A 27,122-nucleotide genomic window follows, 5' to 3' on the forward strand; every position below is an offset into this window, starting at 1 on the left:
GTGTTTCTAAGTGTCAGACGTTGTTCTCAACATTTTTTCAATCACAGCACCATTTAAAGGCATTCGAAATTAGAAGCCACCGCATGCAGCCATCGATTTTAAAACGTTTTCTCGAAAATAAAATGGTGACAACAGTAGATTAATTGGCTTTTTTTATTGAATAATTTGTTTGAGAGTGAGAGAATTGTTTTTGGCTGCGTCTGATGTGTCACAACGCACTCTGACTTTATTCTCTGAATATATTCAGACTTTATTCTTTAAGCCGGACTTTACTGTGTGTCACTGTTGTGATGTTGTAGCTGTTTTCATGATAAAATTATGTAACGTTCCAGCGCAGTCAGAATACTTTTGACGACACCCCGATGAAGCCGTGCAGCACACCACAGTGCCGTGGCCCCCCTGGTGAGATGGCTTTTTGCTCAGAGGTGACTTTTGCTCAGTATTGCTCATAGATGGCTCTGTTACAGCTCAGGAGACATAATGGTGATTCTAAAATTCCTTAGATGAATAAAAAAATGAGACAAGAAGGAGATAAAGGAGAGATCATAGTCTGTGACTTTAGTGAGATCTCCAGTAAAACTCGAGGAGACACCTGAGATCACTGAGGAGACACATTTGAGCAGCAGGAGACTTGGGTTTTTTGATCTCGTTGTTGTCTAGGAGAAGCTCCTGAGACATTAAGGAGATTTTTGATTTTTCGTTTCTCTTTGAGATTACAGTGAAGTGGCTGATGTTCTCCTCCAAACGTGTTGAGCTCTCAACGCTGCATCTTTGAGAGTAGGAAAAAAACGTGTTGTTGCTGTCTTCACTTGTTTCACTTCCCCAGTTTGGTAGCGTCATGTGACTGAGGAAGACACAAAGGCTGATATTGCAGGTTGGGTGTGGGTTTAATTAAAAGAACAGTGTCTTGAGAAAATATTGCGGCTCCAGTCGCTATAAATAAAATGGCGCTGGTCACATCAAACCCCTCTGAATGACTTTGTTTACCCCGCAGTGACCTAATTATGCTGAAAATTAGAAAAATGGGTAGAAGTCTGTCTTTTAGGCCTCGTGCCCTCGTGTCCTTGACTTATTCCGAGCCCTCGTTAATCACAACAGGGCAAACCCATAAAGAGAAACGCTCTGAAGAGCACAGGTTATAAACCCCAGTATACAAGCCCATCACTGCTGAACTCACATTCACTATGCGCTTCCAGTAATCACTCACAGTCCGCAGAGAGCTCATTCTGCTTGTTTTGACATGGCTTTTTAGACAAAAGATAAAAGTGGATGTGACCACATTATTTATTAACACCACGGTTCTGTCCTGAGGGTTTTGTGAGCACGTGCCCCGGTGCGTATGACCACCAGGGGGCCTACGTGGACCAGGAGAGGCAGAAAGAAATGTCCTTGAAGAGCAGCTCACACCTCGCAGACCTCAGCGATATTAGTTTCATCCATTATCCAATTAGAAAATGCCTATTCTGTCTAATTATCCAATTAACTATGCTGGTTCAATATCACCAGCCACTGTAGCCAAGCATGATCAGGCATACAGGAAAATACATTACACTGGGGTCAGCTTTGGGTGGAAATGGATGAAAGAATTGAGTTTATAGACTTTAGTGAATGTACCCCTCATAGAAACATTACCAGAATGTCAGAATACAAAGACGTTACTGATCCACTCATCACCGTGTGTTAAAACGTTATTGATCCCAACGGAAATTTTGTTCAAGATATTTACATTTTTTAAATTTGATTTAATCTCTACTTCAGGAGGGCGGCACGGTGGCGCAGCAGGTAGTGTCACAGTCACACAGCTCCAGGGACCTGGAAGTTGTGGGTTCGATTCCTGCTCCGGGTGACTGTCTGTGAGGAGTGTGGTGTGTTCTCCCTGTGTCTGCGTGGGTTTCCTCCGGGTGACTGTCTGTGAGGAGTGTGGTGTGTTCTCCCTGTGTCTGCGTGGGTTTCCTCCGGGTGACTGTCTGTGAGGAGTGTGGTGTGTTCTCCCTGTGTCTGCGTGGGTTTCCTCCGGGTGACTGTCTGTGAGGAGTGTGGTGTGTTCTCCCTGTGTCTGCGTGGGTTTCCTCCAGGTGACTGTCTGTGAGGAGTGTGGTGTGTTCTCCCTGTGTCTGCGTGGGTTTCCTCCGGGTGACTGTCTGTGAGGAGTGTGGTGTGTTCTCCCTGTGTCTGCGTGGGTTTCCTCCGGGTGACTGTCTGTGAGGAGTGTGGTGTGTTCTCCCTGTGTCTGCGTGGGTTTCCTCCGGGTGACTGTCTGTGAGGAGTGTGGTGTGTTCTCCCTGTGTCTGCGTGGGTTTCCTCCGGGTGACTGTCTGTGAGGAGTGTGGTGTGTTCTCCCTGTGTCTGCGTGGGTTTCCTCCGGGTGACTGTCTGTGAGGAGTGTGGTGTGTTCTCTCTGTGTCTGCGTGGGTTTCCTCCGGGTGCTCCGGTTTCCTCCCACAGTCCAAAAACACACGTTGGTAGGTGGATTGGCGACTCAAAAAGTGTCCGTGTGTGTGAGTCAATGTGTGTCTGTGTTGCCCTGTGAAGTCTCCTGAAACCAAACGTTGTCTAAAAGTACGCCCCAGAATCCCGGGAAATTAAACAATCTCCATTTGTTTGTGATGTATTTTTGCTTGAAAACTATGAGCTTTGGGCAATAGATTTCAGTACACATTCATTTCTATTTCCCCATTAGCACCGTCACCAGAAGCAGCCTGATCATGCAGCACTCTGTCAGGCGCAAATACTCCTGCTATTACAGTAAACGAACGTCTGAAACCATATAAACCTGACAATGTGATGAAGACTATGACTATAGGACTATAGAATATGTAATACCGGGGCGTACTTTGTCTGTAATAACACCCACACACACATATATATACGCCTGGGAGTATTCTACACACAGGGAGTGTTCTAGTTTTCTCACTGTTAGAAGCCTTCTAAAGGCTTAAGTGCCATTCATTTACAGTTCAGAACGTTGTATTGGGAGTTTTTACTTTTTATTTTTTATTAAATCTCTTGTTACGACACTGATAATGCCCTAAGAATGTGTTCATGACAGGAAACATACTGCTTAACAATGTTTTTATAGTAAGAGTTTTCCGTTACCTGGCGAAGGTATTCCGAATGATTTACATCATCCCAGTGACATCTTTCCTTGTGGAGTAAGTAATTTAAATACTACGTAAACATATGTAGACAAAAATTCCTTGACTTACGAATTCGTTCTGTCACCGAGCTCGTGACTCTATTTGCTCGTATATCAAATTAAATTCCGTTCCAGCCTCTCAAAACCGCACATTTTTTTTACGTGTTTTTAAGAAAAATATACTTTATACATAACAAATCCTGTATAAAAATAATAATACATAATAAAAGAGAATGTAAGCAAATAAACTGGTTCTGTTAAGTGTATTGACCCTGAAGACGCTGGTGGAGGTGAAGGAGATCTGCGGAGGAGGTTAGGGGGAGTTTTCATTCGTGCTCTCGTTTAACTTACTGCTACACACTTAATGCTACAATAAACAGCGATATGACCGCGAGGCACGGCAAGATAACCCCATGAACCGAACGCTCGCTGGGCCACCTAGTGGCGGTTGGCATAAGCTCGCACACTCGTAACTCAGATCTCGGCTCTCGTCGTAAAGCAAAAAAAATATCTTGGAAAATTCGTAAGTTGCTTCACTCGTAAGTCAAGGTTCCACTGTATCATCGTCTGATATTTAAAACACGTAACTATTGTGATCAGTGTCAACATTGTGCTTCTCAGGAACTCTGAGTTGGTTCGGGTTTAAAACTGGACCATTTTTAAATGATTTTTGAAATTATGACCTCACTGGGTATTACAGTAAGTCTCTCTGAAAGCAGACTCTAGATTAGTGTGGGCTCTGATTGGCTTTTCTTCTTTCCCTGTGTAGTCCAAGCACAGCCAGGCGTAATCTTATCCCCGGAGGATCCCCGCACTGCAAAGTTTACCATTTTCACCGTCCTAACACATCTTCTGCCTCGAATGGGCCTGGTAATTAGTTTATGAGTGGAATGGAGTGTGTTACAGCAGAGCTAGTACGGCACGCGAGCAATAAACAGAGGTTTGGCAGTCCTCGTGCTCAATAATACAGAAAATACAGCAGAGTGTGGACAAGAGATGCTGTAACAAAGTTACTGATAACTGGGTATTAAAAAAAACAAGTTTAATATCTTATAGCACCGACTGTTTCAGTATTACACACACGGCAATACGCAACTGTCTCCGAAGACAAACCAGGCCATTCTTCATGAGAAATAAATACAGCCACCATGTTGAACAGTTAGTCTGAGCACCGTGGGTCGCTGGGTTTCCCCAGCATACAGTCACCCTGTCACAGCATGTTACACTTCAGCCTCTGCTCAAAGGTCCAAGCCCGATGCCTCTGTGGCCCTTCCACCAGATTATACATTTTTAACCCAGGCTTTTTGCCGCGGCGGTGTTTACAAATGTAAGCTTTGTCACAACATCACTTTAGTAAAACTAGAGATCAAAACATGAAGTTTACACTGGCTCCAAAAAGCTGGACATTAATGCGTAATGCTGCCCTGCGTTTGTAGATGCATCTAAAACTTTGTGAATTCAGCTGGAAATCTTTAAAGCAACAGTAGGTAACATTTGTTATTTTTTGCTTCTGAGCTCCCTTTAGTATTGAAGAGAGTAAATCCCTTTTACAGCACTGTCCTGAAATCCGCCTTCATAAATGCAGTTACATAGTGCAGTTTCTGCAGTGCTGAGCCTGAACAGAAGCTCTGTTCCCCCTGTTACAGGTCAGTGAAGCACCACAATGAGTTTGAAGCTGTAATTTTAAGGTAAATACATGCACAGTTTGTGTAGTTTTGATGGAAACTGGAGCAGTGGCACATGAGTCTAATGTTGGAGGAGTGTAGCATATTGTTATGGATCAGTGGAATTTTAAGCACCACTTACTGGACCTCACATTATTGTAGTTCCTGACAGATATAAGTATGAATTAAAATGAAAATAGCAGCTTAATTTACTTTAAAACTGACAATTTTATTAAATTGATGGAAAAACCCGAGCTCGCTACGGAAATTCTCGAACGCGACCGTGACGTCACTGGTGGACAACAGCTGAACAACGCCGCGGTAAAACACCGTTATGACTGACTGTTATGACAGTATCTAGCTAAATAACCAACATTATTCATGACAATAGCCTAGCAATAAGCTAAACTCAAATGTAGAGGTACCGTTATTCTTGTAAATGTGATCGAAGTCGAACTCGAATTCATCCGACACTATAAACCTCCGTAATGCAGCTACGTAGCCGAGTATAATCGGAGCACCGAGTTTAGCGAGTCAAGCTAACGTTAACTAACACCAACTAAAACAGGCGAAGTGAGTGTCCTTACCCTGTTTACCTCCATGTTACAGAGGCTCTTGAACACCTTTCGTTGGTGTCCTTACATGCCCATATTGTTGGAAAAGCGCCAGTGAAATGAGCTACAGATAACGGAGTGAGCGGAGGGTCCTTTCCAAAGTGTCCGTTTAAAGTGGACAAATTTAGTCCATTTTCTGGATATTTTGGGATCTTTGGGCCATTTGTTCACAGATGTCCCACTGTACATTGAATGATTGCAGCCAAAAACAACACACCTTTTCATCATTTTGCATTAAATTAAGTGCAGCTTCTAGAGTGTTGTCCACCATCTACGTCACAGGCAAGACGCCTATTAGAGTTTCCCAACACCGTTGAGGGGGGGGGACCAACGATCTTTTAAACCTTATTCCTTCAATTAGTAAGAAATAACGTGTTTTCTGACTCTCAATAAACACAAGTTAGGAACTCAAACTCCACTGTGTTTATTTGTTTGACACTTTCATAGAGCAATGGCATAAAAACTGAATCTAAAAGAAGGCACATGGTTAGAGAACTAACTGCTGTTTAATGCGACCTCCACTTTCTGGCAGAAAAAGGGCTGCCAAGAGATCACTCTGTTTTCTCTGTAGCCTTCAAAACGCATCCTGAGACGTACCGGTCTAATACTGAACCTGAATGTTCCAATGAGCTTTTAATATTGACCCTTAAACACATTTAAAAGCAAGGGTTTCAATATATTAACCAAAGAAGGAAGAGTACGAGTGATATTTTGCAATGTAGATTGTGTTAAAGTCCCCCTTTGGTCATCAATTAAACCCCTAAAAGCTCATCACTGTTCATCAGTAAGCAGTTTAATCAAAAATCCACGGATACCTTGAAGGTGCATTAGATGCAACCCCACACCTTCACCTTCATTCAGTATGCGCAGATCTATGAATATGTAATTAGTCCCTGCATCTAATTCCACCCGTCCCTCTGCTGCTCACCTGCAGCTGGAAAGCCCCACGCTTGGGTAGTAAACCTGGGGTGAATCCCATTTTACCCTACCTTTGGTATTCAAGTGTTATTTTGCCCCTTGGAGCTGAGTAACAGGGTGCAGTGGTTAAAATCTGCCCCTAAGAAACAGGAACGACCCTCAAGAGCCTGGTATATCATCAGAACACAGTAAGAGCAGCGCTTCAGCGATGTCAGAGAAGTGCTGCTGGAGTCATTTAGGGAGTTCAATGACTTCAAACGCGTTCGACAATCAGCAGCTTTGTGCTCAAAACTTTTAGTTCCACCTTAAACACAGCAGTAGCCTTTACCTTTTAAGGTGGAACTGTAAATTCAGAGACATCCCCGAACTGCTGGTGATGTTTCATATTAGTTTTGAAGTAAAGATAATACACTGGTCATCACTGTTTAAAAGGAGTAAAATACTGATATTTGTGGCTTTCTTTAGTCACGTATCCATCTTTCCTGTGATTCACACGGCATTATAGCCCTTTCTTGCTCCTGAAAACAGTTTGTCCCTGAAAAATCTCAGTTTCAAGAGGTTTACAGCCCTACCCCCTGGTGCTGTCCTTCTTTCCCCACCCCACAGTTAAAAGATAGGGCTAAGGGAGTCACCCTTTCCATCTTCATCCTTTATAATATGTATTTTCCTGCACTCCTCCTGTCCCCAGAATGTGTGTCTAATTGTGCTTTTGAAAGTCATTACAGCTTTAAAGGTTATGATACGCCTGGCAACAGAACCTTACTGTTGCTTTCATAAGAGAATCTCACTTCTCTCTGCAGGAGGAGTGAGACTAACACGTGAGCCCCACGTTCCCCGTGGGTGATCTGTAGGGTTGACAATCGGGACACCGCTCTCTTTAGGATATAGATTGTCACTGGGTAATTTTGTATTGATTTGCAATGGCCCCTCCCTCCAAGGCGACCAATCGTGGCAATCATTGGGGCATGTAATTACACTGTAACAGAGCTGTGGACCACTTCAGTGCAGGGGTCACGCATTCAGCGCTGTTCACACGTACACTGGCCACCTTTAGTGTAGTGGTGAAAAAGCCCTGTCTTCCACACGTCTGTAGAATAAAGCCCTGTTCAGACGGGATTAGTTATACCTGTGGACACGGTGTAAAGTAATTATTACTGGAGTAGTACTCGCAGTAGTTTTAATCCTGTGCGAATAGCCCATGTCAGCCATTTTTCCGGAGTGCGTACTCCTGCTCCAAAAGATTCCTGAGCCTTCTACTCACTGTAAAATGAGCAGTAAAAACAACCCCAGGTTTTTAATCCCATGGGAATTGACACGTTGCGGGGGGTATTCCGTCACATCCCGTGGTAAAGGAGGTCTTTGTGTGTTTTCTCAGGAATGGAGGAGCAATGTAGTGATGTATTGTACAGAACAAATCAGATGAGTCGCTCAAATCCATGGTGGAATCTCAGGTGCTCAACGACGCGGCACATTCAAATCCACAATGGCGACTTAGTGTTACACGTGAACAGCAGCCTACACGTGTTATGAATGGGTGTCTGTCTCATTAACTTACTGCCATTAATCGGTTTGGAATAATAGTTTTCTAAAATTAGTTTGAATCATTACGAATGGGGGGTGGCACGGTGGCGCAGCAGGTAGGTGTCGCAGTCACACAGCTCCATGGACCTGGAGGTTGTGGGTTCGATTGCCGCTCCGGGTGACTGTCTGTGAGGAGTGTGGTGTGTTCTCTCTGTGTCTGCATGGGTTTCCTCCGGGTGACTGCCTGTGGCGAGTGTGGTGTGTTCTCCCTGTGTCTGCGTGGGTTTCCTCCGGGTGACTGTCTGTGAGGAGTGTGGTGTGTCCTCTCTGTGTTTGCGTGGGTTTCCTCCGGGTGACTGTCTGTGAGGAGTGTGGTGTGTTCTCTCTGTGTCTGCATGGGTTTCCTCCGGGTGACTGCCTGTGGCGAGTGTGGTGTGTTCTCCCTGTGTCTGCGTGGGTTTCCTCCGGGTGACTGTCTGTGAGGAGTGTGGTGTGTCCTCTCTGTGTCTGCGTGGGTTTCCTCCGGGTGACTGTCTGTGAGGAATGTGGTGTGTTCTCTCTGTGTCCTCCGGGTGCTCCGGTTTCCTCCCACAGTCCAAAAACACACGTTGGCAGGTGGATTGGTGACTCAAAAGTGTCCGTAGGTGTGAGTGAATGTGTGTGAGTGTGTGTCGCCCTGTGAAGGACTGGCGCCCCCTCCAGGGTGTATTCCCGCTTTGCGCCCAATGATTCCAGGTAGGCTCTGGACCCACCGCGACCCTGAACTGGATAAGGGTTACAGACAATAAATGAATGAATGAATTACGAATGGGTGAATTTTACTGCCAGCGTCTCTCACATTATCTGTTTTGAAGGATGGGAAGGTAAGGTTGTTGAGGGCTGGATTTTGGACGCAAAAAATGTCATTACTCCAGCTCCCCACGTAAACATCATCCCGTCCGAATAGGGCTTGAGTGCCCATGGTTTTTCACGAGTAGACTCTCAGGTGATGAGGGTTGAGACACTGCATTTCTTCTGTCATACACCACTCTGTAGCTGTGTACGGACAGTTCTTGCGGATCATGTCCTGCGCTGACGTTCTCAGTCAGTAAGATGTCACACTAATACACAAGCATCACACTCACTGGATGAACAAGTCTAAACACCACGTCCATCTCTGTCTCACTAAAGTCTATCCATCAGATCTATTAATACATGTAGAAGTCACTTGAGTCACTGTATCTTCTGAAACAGTGGAGCGGTCTTTGTGGCTAAGGCTCCTGCCATCTGTGCCTCAAAAATGAACCCTCTTTTGAGTCCCTTAGATCCTTTTTTTTGGTGTGATCCAAAATCAAGGCCAACCGTGTCTGTCGGCTCTGTGTTTTCATACATCACAGAGCCTGGTAGGAAGATGACAGCCAAATTATAACGTGGAGAATACCAGCTTAGAACTTTCTCCACTCGTTTACTCAGAGCCTTCCTTTAATTTGTAGCTCCGTCAGAGCTCTCACTACTTTACAGCCTCTTTTATATCAGTGGTCTATCACCTCTGTGCAGTTTGCTGCAGGTTTAATGCTTGAAATACTTTCACCTATTGCATGGATTGAAAAGGAAACAAATAAGCCGTGCTGTTGTGTCATTGGCTCATTTAGTTTCAGTCTGTGTTTCAGAAAGTGTGAGGAGCCCAAAGGTGTGCGCTATTTTCAATTGGATAAGGGCCACTAAAATATCTGAAATGGTCTGAGTCTGGAGGATATGATGATGCACGATATCGGAGGCATTTTACTTACTGTGACCTTCCACAAAGGTCCTTACAGCATCTTCTCTGTGTGCTCTAAGAATACAGGGGCTGATGCAACATCTGGTTAATACTTTAGAAAGCGGAGCAGATAAACATTGCTAGCTTTTCTCCTGCATGGAGGGGCAACTGTGGTTATACACCTGTGAGCTTTTATGTGCACCAGATGTCTCCACAATAACCTAATACATTTTAATTATGAAACAAAATGCAGATGATTTTACCATTACTCAGATTTATCCATTTGAGATTGTGACCAATGCATCGTGTCCTGCGAGGTTCCCAATGAGCCAAGGGAGTGGGTCTAGTTTAAACACAAATTGCAAAAACTGGATTATTTTTTGGGCCTGGTCCTACACACCACACTCCTCACAGACAGTCACCCGGAGGAAACCCACACAGACACAGAGAGAACACACCACACTCCTCACAGACAGTCACCCGGAGGAAACCCACACAGACACAGAGAGAACACACCACACTCCTCACAGACAGTCACCCGGAGGAAACCCACGCAGACACAGAGAGAACACACCACACTCCTCACAGACAGTCACCCGGAGGAAACCCACACAGACACAGAGAGAACACACCACACTCCTCACAGACAGTCACCCGGAGGAAACCCACGCAGACACAGAGAGAACACACCACACTCCTCACAGACAGTCACCCGGAGGAAACCCACGCAGACACAGAGAGAACACACCACACTCCTCACAGACAGTCACCCGGAGGAAACCCACACAGACACAGAGAGAACACACCACACTCCTCACAGACAGTCACCCGGAGGAAACCCACGCAGACACAGAGAGAACACACCACACTCCTCACAGACAGTCACCCGGAGGAAACCCACGCAGACACAGAGAGAACACACCACACTCCTCACAGACAGTCACCCGGAGGAAACCCACACAGACACAGGGAGAACACACCACACTCCTCACAGACAGTCACCCGGAGGAAACCCACACAGACACAGGGAGAACACACCACACTCCTCACAGACACAGGGAGAACACACCACACTCCTCACAAACAGTCACCCGGAGGAAACCCACACAGACACAGGGAGAACACACCACACTCCTCACAGACACAGGGAGAACACACCACACTCCTCACAGACAGTCACCCGGAGGAAACCCACACAGACACAGGGAGAACACACCACACTCCTCACAGACACAGGGAGAACACACCACACTCCTCACAAACAGTCACCCGAAGGAAACCCACACAGACACAGAGAGAACACACCACACTCCTCACAGACAGTCACCCGGAGGAAACCCACACAGACACAGAGAGAACACGCCACACTCCTCACAGACAGTCACCCGGAGGAAACCCACACAGACACAGAGAGAACACGCCACACTCCTCACAGACAGTCACCCGGAGGAAACCCACACAGACACAGGGAGAACACACCACACTCCTCACAGACAGTCACCCAGAGGAAACCCACACAGACACAGAGAGAACACACCACACTCCTCACAGACAGTCACCCGGAGGAAACCCACGCAGACACAGAGAGAACACACCACACTCCTCACAGACAGTCACCCAGAGGAAACCCACACAGACACAGAGAGAACACACCACACTCCTCACAGACAGTCACCCGGAGGAAACCCACGCAGACACAGAGAGAACACACCACACTCCTCACAGACAGTCACCCGGAGGAAACCCACGCAGACACAGAGAGAACACACCACACTCCTCACAGACAGTCACCCGGAGCGGGACTCAAACCCACAATCTCCAGGACCCCGGAGCTGTGACAGACACTAGTTCGTCTTCTCTGCTCCTTGTGCCCAGTCACTGAGCCGTGTGGTCACTTGGCAAATAATCAGAACATGACTGGTCCACCCCAATGTTAAAGAATTGTTATAGAATAAAAACATGTGAACAACTCAATTTTGACAAAACGTCAGATAGAAACTTATAATTCCAAGGGGACCGTATATACAACCTGTCTAACTCCTAACTAAGAACTTTGGTCTTTGTTTACACACACCTTTGTGGCCAGGTTTGAAATGAAACCATGGTTCAGTAAAACCAAGGGCACTCTTCGTGTTCTCATCCCTGACTTTCCTGTCACAGACAAACTATTCATGCAGCGTGATCAGTTGAGCAATGCCCCAGATCGCAGAATTATTCTGGCCCTGGTCTGACCCAGATCCATTTCCTTATGGTTCACCTGCCACATGGAATGACGGCACTTGAGGATGCATCTCCTTTATGTGAAGGCCTCATAAACACCATACTAGGCCCACACCTACTTTTGGCACGGCCAGCACCGTCATGTCTTTGCCAGAAGTGGACCAGATCTGTTTTTTGTTCACATGGTGACGGTCCTGACAGCGGGCCAGTACTCCTCATCTTCACCAGACGTGGCCCACATCTGCACACTATCTGCGGGGAGTTTTCCACTTAGTGAGCTGTTGCAAATGGACTGATAATTTCAAGCATATTTCAAAACCTCACATAAAGCTCTTGCCGTGTTTGGGTTTCTCTATGAAGTGTGTGAAGGGTCGCCGCTGAGAGTGTGAGAGAACTATTTCAGAACAAACAACCAAACAATAACAAACATGGCAAAGGGCTATTGAAGTAAAGATCCTTGTTTATGGACCAAGGCTGCTGCTCCGTTCACTACAGCGGGGTTAGAGTCTCAGAGTGAACACTTGTGAATATATTGACTCAGGGATTTGGAAAGTGGAGATTACAGGGCTGTGGAACGTGTGAATCTTTACGTGAAAATGGAGTTCTTTGTTCTGCACTAATTAGATCAGAAAACAATGTTCTCCAGCTGTAGTTTGACAAGATAGACACTCTTGAATTTCCCTCATTTTTGCTGTTTCTGATCACTTGAGCTGAAAAGGTCTCCAAGTTCTGGAGAGGGCTAACTGCATTAGCGACGGTGCTACAAAACTAAACACAACTGGAGTTACACCTCAGACACATACGAACAGCAGTCGCTATTCTTTAGACACAGAGCTTCTGCACTTAAACAAACCAAAGAGACCACATTTCCCCACCACTGACGCCCCCTTTAAGACCCGACCCCAGACGTATTAATTTTACGTTATGAATCCTGCTGAGTAACAGGGATGTTTCCTCGTCGGTTCTCCAATCCCGATGTGTCCTCAGTGACACTGTTCCGGAACCGCGTCTGCTCTGGAGTGGGCTTATCCTGCACCATTTGGTGTTTTCCCTGCTCAAACACATCAGCTCATTTTCAAGTCTTTCCTGAATTGAACTCAGTGTGTTAGTCAGGGTCAGTGTTTACCAAAGAAGTGCCCTAAGCGGAACTACTAATCCCACTCCTCAACTGTTCCCCAAAGCAGACGGAAGTGTGGTTTCATCAGTCACAGTAAATCGTAGCAAGGTCTAAAACTATCAATGTTAAGCGATGAAAAATAGCAAATATTTTTTCCCCAGAGAAACACACTATATTTATTTATCTTTCGGAGGTGGGGGGAGTTCAGCTGCACTCTCGTTTCTGTCTGAAATTGTCCACTGAATGGATATGAAACTGTCAAGAAGATATCACAGGGGGGAAGTACATTTGCAGATCAAACTATGAAGCGCCTGTTTTTCTCAGTGAAATGAACCAATCCTTAAATACACCATGATTCAAATGACCTCCTGGTTTCTGCACTCACTGTCCACTTTATCAGCTCCTCTGACCACGTCGGTGCACTCTGTTCCACATTTAAAACAGTGGTCTGTACGGTGCTCTACTGAGGTCCTCGGGTTTGTGAGTGGAACCTTATAATTATTATTATTACTATTATTACATTCTGTTAGCACCCCTTTCACCCTATTTTTCAAAGGTGAGGACCAGCGCAGAGCAGGTGTTGTTTGGGTGGTGGATCTCCCACCACCACGTCAGTGTCCCTGAGAATGACCCACCACCCCGATCATACCTGCCCCGCAGTGGTCCTCAGGGGGTCCTGTTTAAAAAAAAAAAAAGATATAAAAAAGAATCACAAAGCCACTGTTTCTATAGCAACGTGAATATTTTAGTCATTAAATCACTAAGGGTCATGTTTATCTTTTGCTTCTGGTAAATTCCAGGTCGTTTCAGAGTGGGTCTTTTTACTGAGACACTGTGAGTGTGTTTTGAATCACGGTTCTTCCCAAAAAAATAAACATCAAATCACAGGGAAATTCCCGCATTAGTGGCTTACTCCAGGTTATTCATCAATAGGTAGCTTCAGCTCCGTAAACCTGGGAGAACCTCCTCAGAAACACAATGCCTGTGCATTTTAAATGCTTCATGATGCTAAAATTCATAGCCTATAATCACAAGTGACATCATAAACTGGGAGCAGAGCTGCAACCCTAGCAGCTGAGTGCCTCCAGGCGATTGCGCATTCTCCCCTGCCCACATGCCAGGCCTGGTTAGAGCAGAGAAAATACTAAAATATTTAGAGCAGTGAAACTGCAGGATTCGGACTCAGAGACCGAGAAGCACTGGGTTAAATAACCGAGCAGCACTCAGCCAGGTACCGTATACACAGACGATACATAAGACGCGAGATACAAAAGACGCGAGAGCCCCTTCAGGAAAGACGCCTTTTCTTCGAGCGCCGTGTTGGAAGGCTCTTTAAAAGCGGGACCGAAGCCGTTTGCGTGATTAAATCATAATGAACTGAAATAAAAGTGTTCTCTGATAAGTCAGCTAATTTAATCCTGTCCACTCACCCATGACTCTTAATCTCTCTGCCCCCACCACCACCTCATGGTCATCGGCGGAGAACAGCAGTTTGCCTGTGCTTGACTTCACCTCGAGCATCTTGCCCCGTGCGTGAACTCCGTGGGAACCTGCAGAGAGAAGCCTTTTTTAATTGCATTTCGGAGTTTATCTGTAAAAATTTAAATCCCTATTTGACATGTTTCACATTTTGTGACTCAGGAAGAGGAAGATAATGCAAGAGGTTTATGCGCGCGCGTGTGTGTGTGTGTGTGTGTGTGTGAGAGAGAGAGATGCGAGTATATTCACATACTACTTTCTCTACTCATTGTAGACTTTGTAGTTTTTCAAATAAAGGCTTGTCCAGCTAATGCTCTGCATACTTTGTCACCCCCCTCTCCCCCTGTTCCTCAGCGCTCAGGACCCCCACAGAGCAGGTGTGATGTGGTGGTGGATCATTCTCAGCGCTGCAGTGACACTGACGTGGTGGTGGTGTGTTAGTGTGTGTTGTGCTGGTGTAGAGTGGATCAGACACAGCAGTGCTGCTGGAGTTTTTAAACCCTGTGTCCACTCTCTGTCCACTCTGTGAGACACTCCTCCCTCGTTGGTCCACCTTGTAGATGTAGAGTCAGAGACAGTAGCTCATCTGTCGCTGCACAGTGTGTGTCGCTCGTCCTCTAGTCCTTCATCAGTGACACAGGACGCTGTCGGCTGGATGTTTTTGGTCGGTGGACTGTTCTCGGTCCAGACACTGAGGGGTTTAAAAACTCCAGCAGCACTGCTGTGTCTGATCCACTCTACACCAGCACAACACACACTAACACACCACCACCACGTCAGTGTCACTGCAGCTCTCATATCTACTGTGTGGTGGTCCTGTCTGGTTTTATCTCTAAATCCCAATTGCCAAAAAAAAAAAAAAGAAATAAATAAAGGCAACAGAAATTAAATGAGGCTGCACATCTGTGCAGTTGTACCTCTGGTCGTACGGTAGGGCTCCTAATAAACTGGGTATATACTCTAAATACACTATAATTAACAGGTCAACTCAGTGTTTCCAGAGGGTCACAGCAGAGGGTGATACACTCTCCGGTTCTGATTAAACTCATCAGTGTATTATCCTAGCTTTCTCTGGCTAAATTAGGAGACCTGTGGTTGGTGAGTGCTGTTGCCCTGCAGCAGTCCTCTTTGAATTCAGCGTCTAAAACACCACAGACCTGGCTTCTTCTTTCGTGATTTGTATACATTCTTTTTTACCGCGATGTTGAAACTGCGGTGGCTTAACTGGTCTATTTCAGGCTAAATTACTTTTCATTGATATACACCCCCTGCTTTTGCACTATTAACCAGGACTACATAATACATGCATCCATGCACTCGCAATTACAGAGCACTAATACTCTGTAATTAATACGTCTGTGGCTATAGTTATGAGCTGTGATCCCACGAGAGACGAGAGCAAAACTCTGGCCATCCAAGAACTCCTTCTTTATTAAACAGTAATATTGCCATCTGTCCCATAAAGTCTAACATTTGCTGCATGACTTCATTATCTCTCTCTTAACAGACTGCTCCAAATTGCCTGCCGAGGGTCAGGACGTATTCAAATCGCTACGTTCCTTGTCCCCCGGGTTCGGAGTGCGTGTGGCAGCTGCAGATCCTAACCGCACTTCAAAACAAAGGTGCTGGAATGGGTTTTTTGGAGCAAGGCCACGTTTGTTACCCCCACAGACCCCAAGGCGAATAACACTGAAGTGTGAGAGTAAATAATCTTTTGAGTTTCCACTGCAGCTGTAAAATGTGATACACATTTGTTCTCAGTGACCTTCAGTGTTTGAATCCTACGTTGTTCTCGGCGACATGTTGAAGGAATATAATGTAATATGTTGGACATGTTCATGTTTGACAAACGGCCAAAGAATCAACAGTTCATACACAAATCAACCATGACTTTAAAATGGCCGCCTTGTGTCTACACTCACTGTGTTTTATCAGATGCACTGACTATAGGGTCAAAAAGATTTAGAGTTTGTGAAACAATACTCACAAGTGTAACGGACTTTGTAACTGCGTTTGAGCGACTACAGACACGTACAACTAAAACCCACTAATGTGTAAAAAAAAGGTTTGCATTTGTAAATGAAATGTGGTGAATGTGTGAATCAGTAGCTTCTCAAACGGCTTAAAATGAGCCGGAGCAGACCTTTTTAAAGTTCCAAATGTGACAGTGGGAGTTTTTGAATGAGGTGGAAAAATCCACACATTCTCCTTCTCTGCTGCATGTGAATCTCTTTTTGCAGTCCCGTATTTAAGACCCTGTTTTGACGGACAATTGATGGACCAATAGGAAAGCGTTAGCTGGACCAATCAGATTGCGATGTTTGTTTAACCAATCAGAACACTGATTTGTTGCTGTCAGTCATAGCGCTTTTCACCAAAAGAACTCCGGTTCCGTTCCTGATTCTTGGAACCTTGGTTCGTTTCTAAGGACAGAGGAAAAACGTAACCAAGAGCCTCTTCTCTGACCAACGCGCCTAACTGCACCAGGATCTCACACAAACGGGCCGTGTTCCTGTTTTTTTCCTGTTATTTATTCATATGAAACGTTGTAAATGACAAGCTCCACTGGGCGATAACGCTGTATTTGAAGCTCTGAGCTCTTGGTTACGTTTCTCCGCTGTTCACAAGGTCAGCAGGACGCCTCTGAACTCGTCCCCCGCTCATGACGTATTCCTGGTTCCCCTCAAAATGTGTAGAAATGCGGTGGTACACTGGAAAGAACCAAGGTTCCAAGAATCAGGAACAGAACCAGTTCAAGAACCGGAGTTCATTTGGTGGAAAAGCGCTATGACTGACAGCAACAAATCAGTGTTCTGATTGGTTAAACAAACCTCGTGATCTGATTGGTCCATCAATTGTCTGTAAAAACAGGGTCATAAATCCGCGACTGCACAAAGAGATTCACATGCAGCAGAGAAGGAGAATGTGTGGATTTTTCCACCTCATTCAAAAACTCCCACTGTCACATTTGGAACTTTAAAAAGGTCTGCTCTGGCACATTTTAAGCCGTTTGAGAAGCTACTGATTCACACATTCACCACATTTCATTTACAAATGAAAATCTTTTTTTCATATTTGTGAATTTAAGTTATTATTATTGTTGTTTTAAATTTGATAATTCCAATACATTTGTGGGTTTTAGTTTTAGGTGTCTGTAGTCGCTCAAACGCAGTTACAAAGTCCGTTACATTTGTGAGTATTGTTTCACAAACTCAAAATCTTTTTGACCCTATTTTGACTCCATACAGGAGCACTGTCTGTTGCTCTGTAAACAATAACCTCCGCTACTGACCAAAAGAAATGGTGGGGGAAATCCAGTCTAACACTGTTCCACTCTATATTCCCATTTTTAAATAACACTAGGGAAGAATCTGTTCTGAAAATCTACCGTATGACTGGTGATGTGATTAACAGGAGTCCACTTAATTCGATCACTCACCTGCAACTAACTGTGAGACCAGCTGGTTCTTCCCATTGAGGATGTTGACCGAGATATTTTTAGACGATTGCAGGAAAAGGGGACTACCCTGTTGAAACAGAAAGATGGACAATATATCAAACATTCATGAGCTTCTCAAACTCAGCAGGGCCCACAGGTACGAGTCTTAGAACCGCTCTTATTCATCAACAATGAATCTGTTCTTTAAGGTTTGATCCGATGATATTCATCAGATATGATCCACCTTTCTTAACTCATACTGACAGACTCTGCCACACAGTACACAATCAGACCCTCATTGGTGTAAACTCCAGTCAAAACAGACGTTAGCTGCGTTCCAAAGCCGAGGTTGGACTGTGCTGTGAAGACTCTGTCAGTAACCTGTAACCACCGGAAAGGTCTGATCTGCCTCTAACATGAACCAATGTGACTACGTTCAAATTGATTTTATTCACTTAATATTATTATCCTGGTAGATACTACTAATTTAGAAATGCTTTTAAAAGTCATACTTCAACCCTTCAGCACTGAAACACTGTAATATGTCAATAAGTGTTTTAAAGCATGGTGTAGAGACATAGTTTAGTTAATCAGTTATTTTACACTCTACAAAGTAAACGAGCTCTACTCCTGAAACATCTGAAGCGCTCTTTTTTTGCCGTGTCTTGTTTATTTTCTCCTTCGTGCCGCATGTGCGCAGAGGATTGTGGATAACTGAGGGCCATGAAGAATACATCTGTTGCGTCCTCCAAATGGTTCACAACGTAGGCTGCGTTTGTAGGTTGTACATGAAAGGTCCTTCACATTAGAACAGCCTTCTATGGCTTAGTCTTGGGCTTTGGAACACAGCGATTGGTCCACTTTTCAGCATCAGGAAAATAAACGGATACGACAATCATGTGGACCCCTGAAGTTCAGTCTTAGAAGTTGGTTGACACCCAGTGGTGGTGTGATCTGGGTTCAGCAGCTTCTTTCACTGATCTGCAGAGTTTCTTGTGTCCTGTCCTTTTTCCCCTTCATTTCCTTTCCTCATTAAGATCTTACTGAGAGCTACACGTTCTTTCAGACCTCACAGTGGATATGTTCATGAGAGCACAGCGAGAGTTGTGCTCCTTGTTTCTCAAAGATTTAAGTACTGCATTAAAGATGGGGCAGTTTTGTTGCTGTACCACAGTTATATCAGTTTTAATTTTGTTATGGAACCTCTGTTTTTAACGTATTTTCCTTCCATAAGTGGATTATCTTTTATTGGATTTTCCTCAGAAAGATCTCCTGAATAAATAAAGCTCGCCTGTAACTTGTGGAAAGGACATTTTACAAGTTTCTCAGTGACCATTATTGGCAAAGAATGTATATTTCAGAGGTTGGTGTGTGTTGTAGAATGTGGCCCATGCTTTTTTCTTTTTGGTAATAAACTGATATTGTATAATTATAAAGAGCTTGCACCATGATTACACCGAAAACAGTCTGCAGTTGCTTTGCATAAATCTGTACAAATAGCAGTTGACTCCAGTTAAATTTTAATGCATACTGTGCATGTTAAATATGTGCAGCAAAGCCCAGAACTTGAGTTTTAAAAAACGGACGGACTGAGCGCATGAGCCATCTGCGTGAGGCTGAAATTTGTGAATCCTTTTCAGTTCATTGATGCCTGTATTTTTCTTGATATCGAGACCAATCGTTCACGCTCTGGTTGGCTGCTTCTTTACAGGCGGTCTTGTATGTTAAAAACATGAGATAATGTAAATTATACACGGCCGTGTGTTGCTCCAGTTTCACTCGAGTGTAAAACACTTCCTTAGTGGGTTCAGCAAATCATTGTGAGAACATCTGGTTTTCAGGAAAACGAGGCCACAACCAAAGAAACATGTCTAATGAGATCCGGCTCAGATTTGCAATAGACGGGGGCTAATTAGGTGAATTAAATACATTTCTGATTCACAGATGCGTGCCGCCGTCGTGAGCCATACGAGACGCCAATAATGAAATAAAGCACTTTTGAGGGGTTTTCAGGCAGAAATTTGGCTGAATCTTACGTCAAAGCACTTCTTCTGAGGAAAAACTCATCAAAAGTTCTCACTATGTTCTTCACATTCTGTCACCAGTCAGATGTGTGTGGGCTCTGGAGCGAGCGGCAGATTGAGAGTTGTACTTCTGACAAAGTCTTTGCTAAACTTTCCCCAGGCGTCTTTAAAAAACACAGTGGGCTTTTTCTAATTTGACTGAATGCTAATTTTTACTGGACACCCCTCTACTCTAATTTAGAAAACGAACCCAAAATCCCAAAACTCTACTTACATTAATGTGAAATGTTTGTACCCCGTCTATATTTACACCTACATTTACATTCACAAAAATAAATGATTCCACTAGTGTGTTATTTCGCTAATTTCACTCCGTGGATCATTTACGCTTCAGTACAGAAATGCCTCCCTACTTTGATTCAGAATGTTTTCCCCTGACTACAGTATGACCCTTAAACCATTATGAAAACAACAAAAATCACAAACATGGGCCTCATTTGAGTTCCAAAAATAACAGCCTCATACATATTTTCCTCATTTGCTAATTTCTAATGAACGGTGGGTGTCTTCCACAGTCCACAACAAACGTATTTCAGGGAAAAGCCATGAGCTTGGTTTCCAGTGATTACACGTTCTTTCACAAACATTTAATGTTATTTGGCTAATTCCATCGATTTTCATTAGTTTCACTGATTAATGCAGATGTGGGCCACGTCTGGCCGCAGTGCCGCACCATTGGCTGTCTGTCTGTACGAGCTGATCGCATATGAACCGTAAGTGGCCCGTATATTAAAACTGTTCATTGGGCCACGTGGCACAAAACAGACCGTGGTCACTTCCGTCGAATCTATGGCTGTGCTGGCGGTGGTAAACTGTCTGAGAGTCAAATATGGTCCAAAAGGTGACTGGTGATTGACAGGTGGCCTTAATTTAGTGTTGGTGGTCTTCGTATGGCAATCAGGAGCACGAATACTGCCTATACCCTGGGCAGTGAATATGGGGAAAGTACAGTTCTGCTGTGTCTGTGAGGTCTTTGAAATGGTCAATTTGAATCAAGCCATGCACTTTACGTCCTAATGCAGCCTGAATGTATAAATACGAGTCATATTTGGAAGCGTCCGGGGGCAGGTGTTTACACTGGGCACAAGCCAGATCACTACAGGTGCTAAATTATGGACCGCAGCAGCCAGGGATCTACTGCATAAATCATGCTCTCATGACTATAACATGTCTAGCTCTGGGAGTCATCTACGCTAGCGATATTTAATTCCCCGCAATCGCCCATGCACACATAACCTAAGACAAGGTAGTACAACTCGAGCAAACTTGTTCCCCGTTAGCTTTCCACCTCATTTCCCTGCTCTTTGTGTTTAGAGCCTGTTATATATTAGCCACAGACTGTGGGCTGTTTCAAAGCACCTCAAAAGGCCTGTTCAAACTAATGCCCTTTTTTTTTTTTGTCGGTTCGAGTGTCCAAAGATACCAGAGGTAAATAAGAGGCTTACAGAGGCCATCTTTCCCCATCACCAGCGGACAGTTCTTTCTAATCTCAGCAGTCCATTGCTATTCCATCCACTCCCTCTCGCTCCTCCGAGCTTTCACAGGCCCTCAGTCTCTGTGTTTCACTAGCCTTAGACAGATGAGATAAGGCCTGCGCCCCACACATTATCAAGCCATCCATCCGCCTCATGCTCAGTGATATTATTAGGGCCGGCCGGGGTGTGAGCGAGTTAGTGTCTGGCAGCTGTGGTTGATGTGGCTGATGTGTACTCACTACTCTGGACTGGATTTCTTTGGCATACAGCGGCTGTAGGAACTCCGAGTCGCCCTCTAGTTTCAGCCCTCTGTCTGTGATTCGCAAGTGACCCATGCCGTCCTAGAGAGAGAGAGAGAGAGAGAGAGAGAGAGGTCAGTGCTGGAGATCTTTCAATGACCATGTGAAATAAATGTATACAAAAGAATAAGTTGCGTACTTTTTAATTCAACATTAAATCTCAGTTAGTCTCTTCTTCTCCACTATTCCATTCAGTTTCATTATTTATGGATAGAAGGATACTACTGGGATCTAGGAATGAGTGGAACAGAGACTACAACCACTAAATAATATGTTTAATGTTTGAAAGCAGATGACTTTAAAGCAACACAACTGTGATTATTTACAACACGTCAAAGCCACAGCCCAAAAACCACTCGAAACCAAATAACTTCGTATTACGATCCTTTTACGGGGCTGTGTCTTTCTTTTCTTCACGTTAACACGCCTGAACCTACCAGTCGAATAACAACGTCGTGTGCTTATCCAGAGAGATCCTGGTAAAGTGGATCAGAATGGGGAATCTGTCGTGGAGCTCTCTGTACGGATGAAGCACAATGCCTTCTTTGTATGAACTGCGATCGTCTGAATGAGAATACAAGCTCATTCCGAGTGCACATCCAACAATGCTTTACTGTCTTTCATCAAAGACAGGTGTGTGTCAGATGTGTGAATATTGTTCATTGACTTCCAAAACAACAAAAACAATCGGGGTGGTTTTGTTAGATCCTTCTATTTACGTATTAAAGGAATTCAACCACAGTGTTGAGGAATGAGAGAGGAGTAGATTACACCACGGAAATGTCTTTGTAGCTTTAAAGATGAACTTGATTTTAATGTTATACTTTTAATACATTTCCATAACAAACCGACTCACAGCGACCGATGAGTGACTCGAACGATGAGCCTTTATCGAGACACTGCTTTCCTTTCCACGCAGTGAGACGAACTTAAAGTAAATATAGAGTAGATGCACTTTTAGATTTAAAAACTCAAGTATCCTCCAGACACACTGTAATAGACAGTAGAACCCCGGGAGTCGACGGTAATCCGTTCTGGAACCGATGCAGTCGAGTTCCCAATCAAATTTCCCCATAAGAAATAACCGATTAATTAGTTCTCGACCATCAATTTTTTTACCATAAATTTCCCTATTTCCTACAAAAATGATCAACAATTAAGAGTGTCTTAGGTGAGTAACACTGTATAAAGCTAATGTTTTAACAAAATAATCTAAGTGTCACGTATCACGGGGGCGGACTGACGGAGGCTAAAACACAGTATTTTTAATTAAACAAAAGATAGAATAAAACAAAGACAGGCAACTACGGAAACGACAAAATAAAGGAAATGAAACGAGGAAACGACAGAGACAAACGGACCGGACTAACAACATGATGGGGAAACATTGGAGGCGAAATAACAAGACTTACAGGAAAGAAACAACACGACACGACTTGGAAAGAGAAAGACACAAAACGAATGACAGATACACGGAAGTGACACAAGGGAGCTTAAATACGTGAACAGACGAGACACACCTGAAACAGATCACGAGGACGGCGGACAAGGAGGCGGGACATGGACGGAGACATGGACAACAACAAACAGAGCGATGTTCTGAGAGAGCACATGGCGGGGAAATCAGACCTGACAGGACGAGGGCGTGACACTAAGATATCTTTGTTTGGATGGAGATAACAGTGAACAGTGCCATGAATCTAGAAAAAGGAACATTTTTAAGGCTAGAATAAAGGAAAAAATAAAGGTTTTATACTGACAATTTTTCACTAGGTACTGTACACTTTAAAATAGTTTTTTTTTTTATAATTTAACAACACGTACCGCCTTTTTACTCAGTTACCGCCTTTTTCTGCTCTATTGTAGTTCTCACGTTTTTCCTCTTTTTCTTGTCTGATGTATCTCTCTTGGGACCCATCTTTGTTATTGTTTTTTTGCTAAAAAAAAAAAAGTCACAAAAACGCGTAAAATACATAAAAACTTGGAGCACAACCTCAAAAAGCTTCCAATCTTGCGGAACGCCAAGTAGCGTCAGTTAAGCTCAACACGAGCAGCGTTTGTTTACAACGCCCCCCCCCCCCCCCCGTGTCGAAATTCTCTCGACGTCTTCAGATTATGTCGACTTCCAGGGTTCTACCGTAGTTATCTAAAACACATGTAGGTAGGTGAACTGACGGTGTGAAACACAGGTGTGAGTGACTGGATGAGTGTGAAACTCTTCACAGGTGTGTGTGTGTTGCCCAGTGATGGACTGATGCTCTGTCCAATGTGTGTTTCTCCTCTGTGCTAATGATTCCAGATATGATCCAGATCCTGATCAAGGATACATCGTGTTCAAAGCTAGGGATGTTATTTCCTTCTCCTGAAAGTGTTGGGTCAGAGCTCTGCTGAATTTGAAGCACTGCATTAGGAACGGCTAAAGATCAGAGAGAGCTTCAGCTCACAGCACAACGTGAAACTGACTGGCGTTAACTAGAGTGAGCGAGGTGTGTTTAAAAACAACTGGCGCATGATCTCTGACTCTGACTAATAGACAAAGCAGAACAATTAACCAGAAGATAAAAGCCATGTTTGATATTAGAACCGTCAAGGACTTTTAAACAAGCTACGTGAGCCAGCGCTTTGTTTAGCACAAGCTTTGATCCCCTCCACGGGAAAGATGAACCAAACGCAGATCAAGACCTCGCAATCCCACAGGACTGTAATGATTTAATCTGTCCGAGCCCGGCTTTCATACACTGCCCCCCACCAGCTCCCACCTCCCCACACACTCTCACACACACACACACACAGAGAAACATGTCCCATCAATATTCCACAAGGTTTTTATGTACAGCACTATTTTAATCAGAGAATCCAGGTCCAAACTCCGTCTGAGTGAACCAAGGCCCAACGGTGGCAGGAAAAACACTCTCTAAACAAGTGGAAGGAATCTTCAGAGGAACCAATCAGAAAGGGAACCCCGGTTAACCCCCGGAGAGCCAAACATTTACAGAACTAAATCAATAGAGTTATGAGGAATAATAAATAAAGATGTGGATAATGAATACAGAGTAATTAATAATGAATGAAGACTAAGGGTGCACTCACGCTTGGCCCAATTATATCGAACCGTGCCGGTTGCCCCCCAGACACTCCCCACTGGCCTGCACTAACACTGCGTTTATGTCCTGAGCCTGAGCTCGCTAACGTCATCAGACAGTGGCTTTTATTTTGAAAAAGGGCTTTTGCACAGTGCAGTGGCGTTCGTGATTGCATTTTATGGCTTATTCGGAGTCGTTTTGTTGGCACTGACGCTAGGCCTCTCACATGCTGCATAGATTTATCGATTTTCGTGCAGGGATTTCTTTTAATCACACTACAGCTGTAAGAACATTTTTTTTCAGAGGCAAGTAGTCATGAATTTGACCAAATATCTTGGCAAACACTTCCTGCACACCCTGCCTCTCAGCGGTAGACCCAGTATCCATGTCTATGAGTGCACCAGAGTGGTCCTTTTAGCGCTGTGTGTGTTCACACTGACTGTCGGAGCACTGAGATCACGCTCAGTTAGTGCTCACACTGATGCACCGTGAACCTTGCCCAGGCCCACCTCCTCGAGCAGGCACGGTCAAGCTAACTGGACTTAGGGGGGTCAAAGGTGCCCAGGCACGGTAGGGATGACGTGAGCCTGGGGTTCTGCCCAGGAAGCAACACACACACACAACAATAAAAACAATAAAACTTAAACCACTGCCTCGTTTTAGCCGCAAAGACGTCCATTGTCCATTTCATCAGCTCCGCTTTGTTTTTCTGTTCTGCTCAGCATGTTGTTCCTTTTTTCTCAGTGGTCAGGACCCCCACAGGGCCCCCACAGGGCAGATATTTCCAGGGTGGTTCTGACTGGGTGCCACTGACGCTGTGGTGGAGATGTGTGAACTAAACATATCACCCCCACATCACTTTTCACCTCAGCGCTGAGAAAGATCAAAAACCCAAATAATACCTTCCTCTGTTGTGGTCCTGAGGGGGGTCTTAACCACTGAGGAACAGGAGGAAGTATGCAGAGCAACAGACTAGAGGCGTATACCTCATCAATTTTGTAAAAAGGAAATAAAAGTGAAAGGAATTTTAAGTAAAAGCCAGTCTGGACTGTACTTTTGGACGTTTTTAAATGCAAGGCACCTCCTGGAACATAATAACACACACACACACACTCTCTCTGTGCTCCACAGTGTGTGCTAATCAGTGCTTTGCATCTAGTGACACAGTGTGTCCTTGCCAGAGATGGCAGTGTATCAGTGTTTGCTGATTTAGACATGCAGTCTGCACAATGCTAACAACGCTTTCCTGCTACATGAGCCACTCTTTGTACATCAAACACGTCTCGGCTGAGTGGCTACGTTTGTAGCGAGGGAAACTGTCTACGTTTGATTTGCTGAAGCATTTCTTCAAATACAGAAAGGGATGGATTTATTAAATGTAGGGTGAATATGTAGAAGTGAAAACCAGAGAGTGTTTCCAGTATTTTATTCATGCTGAACATACTGTCGGCCGGACGCTTTGAAGTGGGAAGCCTCTGGAGCAGCGGATAATCTCTGGCCAAGGCGTGCTCTTCCTTGTCGGCCAATCCGGCCCCGGCCGAGCATCTTTTCATCATCAGATTGAGCATTACGTTGGAATCAAAGCGGCAGATTGACCCCTGCCTCCGTTCCAGCACATGTCCCTGCAGTGGGAGTGGTCGGAGCGCCAGGTTTCGTGGTGTCACTCTGGCAGACTGTGGCGTGGCCGTGTTGTGCCTGCTTTGTGAGCGTGTCGTGAGTGAAGAGGGAATGTAGCTGGGGAGCGAGGAGTGATGGTGATCGCACTGTGGTGTGTATCAGGAGAACACAGTGTGTGTGAGCATGTGTGAGCTGCTCCCTCGGCGAGGCTGTGAGCGGCTGACGAGGCTGTGACGGAGGCTGGAAGCTAATCCCAGTGGGTCGGCAACTTTTTTTCCTTTTTTTATTTTGCGCGTGTGTGTGTGTGTGTGTGTGTGTGTGTGTGTGTGTGTGTGTGTGTGTGTAAGAGAGAATGAAAGTGAGATTGGAGGGTGGGGGAAAAGATGCATTCAATAGCAACAGCAATGTTTTCTTCCTAGTTGAAGTTTCAAAGTGTACTATTCTCTCTCTCTCTCCAAACTGTACGGTGGCCCAGAATGTCTCTCTCTCTCTCTCTCTCTCTCTCTCACACACACACACCTACCTTAACTAGTCGACTAGTGTGTGTGTGTGTGTGTTCTCTTCTGTATTCTCAGCTGAAGTTGGAGTCTCTGGGCCACCGTACTACAGTCCATTTACAGAAACTAAACTACTTTAATTGACTGAGAAAGTTGTAAAATTGTATTACTACATTGTATAAATAAATCTTTACACTGTGTGTGTGTGTGTGTGTGTGAGA

The 27,122-nt window shown here is 44.6% G+C and overlaps 1 protein-coding gene and 1 long non-coding RNA gene across 2 annotated transcripts in view; one reads left to right on the top strand and one right to left on the bottom strand.

Annotated features, from left to right (window-relative positions):
- LOC136668763 (uncharacterized) overlaps positions 1-27,122 on the top strand; it is a 242,456-nt gene that overhangs the window by 164,759 nt on the left and 50,575 nt on the right. The gene's annotated exons all lie outside the window — the stretch shown is intronic.
- The window catches only part of sgcd (sarcoglycan, delta (dystrophin-associated glycoprotein)), a 185,977-nt gene that overhangs the window by 52,109 nt on the left and 106,746 nt on the right, over positions 1-27,122 (bottom strand). The window contains exons 3-5 of the mRNA XM_066646459.1: positions 21,645-21,746; positions 17,847-17,934; positions 14,359-14,478 (exon numbers count right to left, since the gene is read on the bottom strand). Coding sequence (XP_066502556.1) covers positions 14,359-14,478; positions 17,847-17,934; positions 21,645-21,746 — 310 coding nt within the window. The remainder of the gene's footprint in view (positions 1-14,358; positions 14,479-17,846; positions 17,935-21,644; positions 21,747-27,122) is intronic.

Source organism: Hoplias malabaricus, chromosome 15 (assembly GCF_029633855.1).
Source record: "Hoplias malabaricus isolate fHopMal1 chromosome 15, fHopMal1.hap1, whole genome shotgun sequence".
NCBI lineage: Eukaryota > Metazoa > Chordata > Actinopteri > Characiformes > Erythrinidae > Hoplias > Hoplias malabaricus.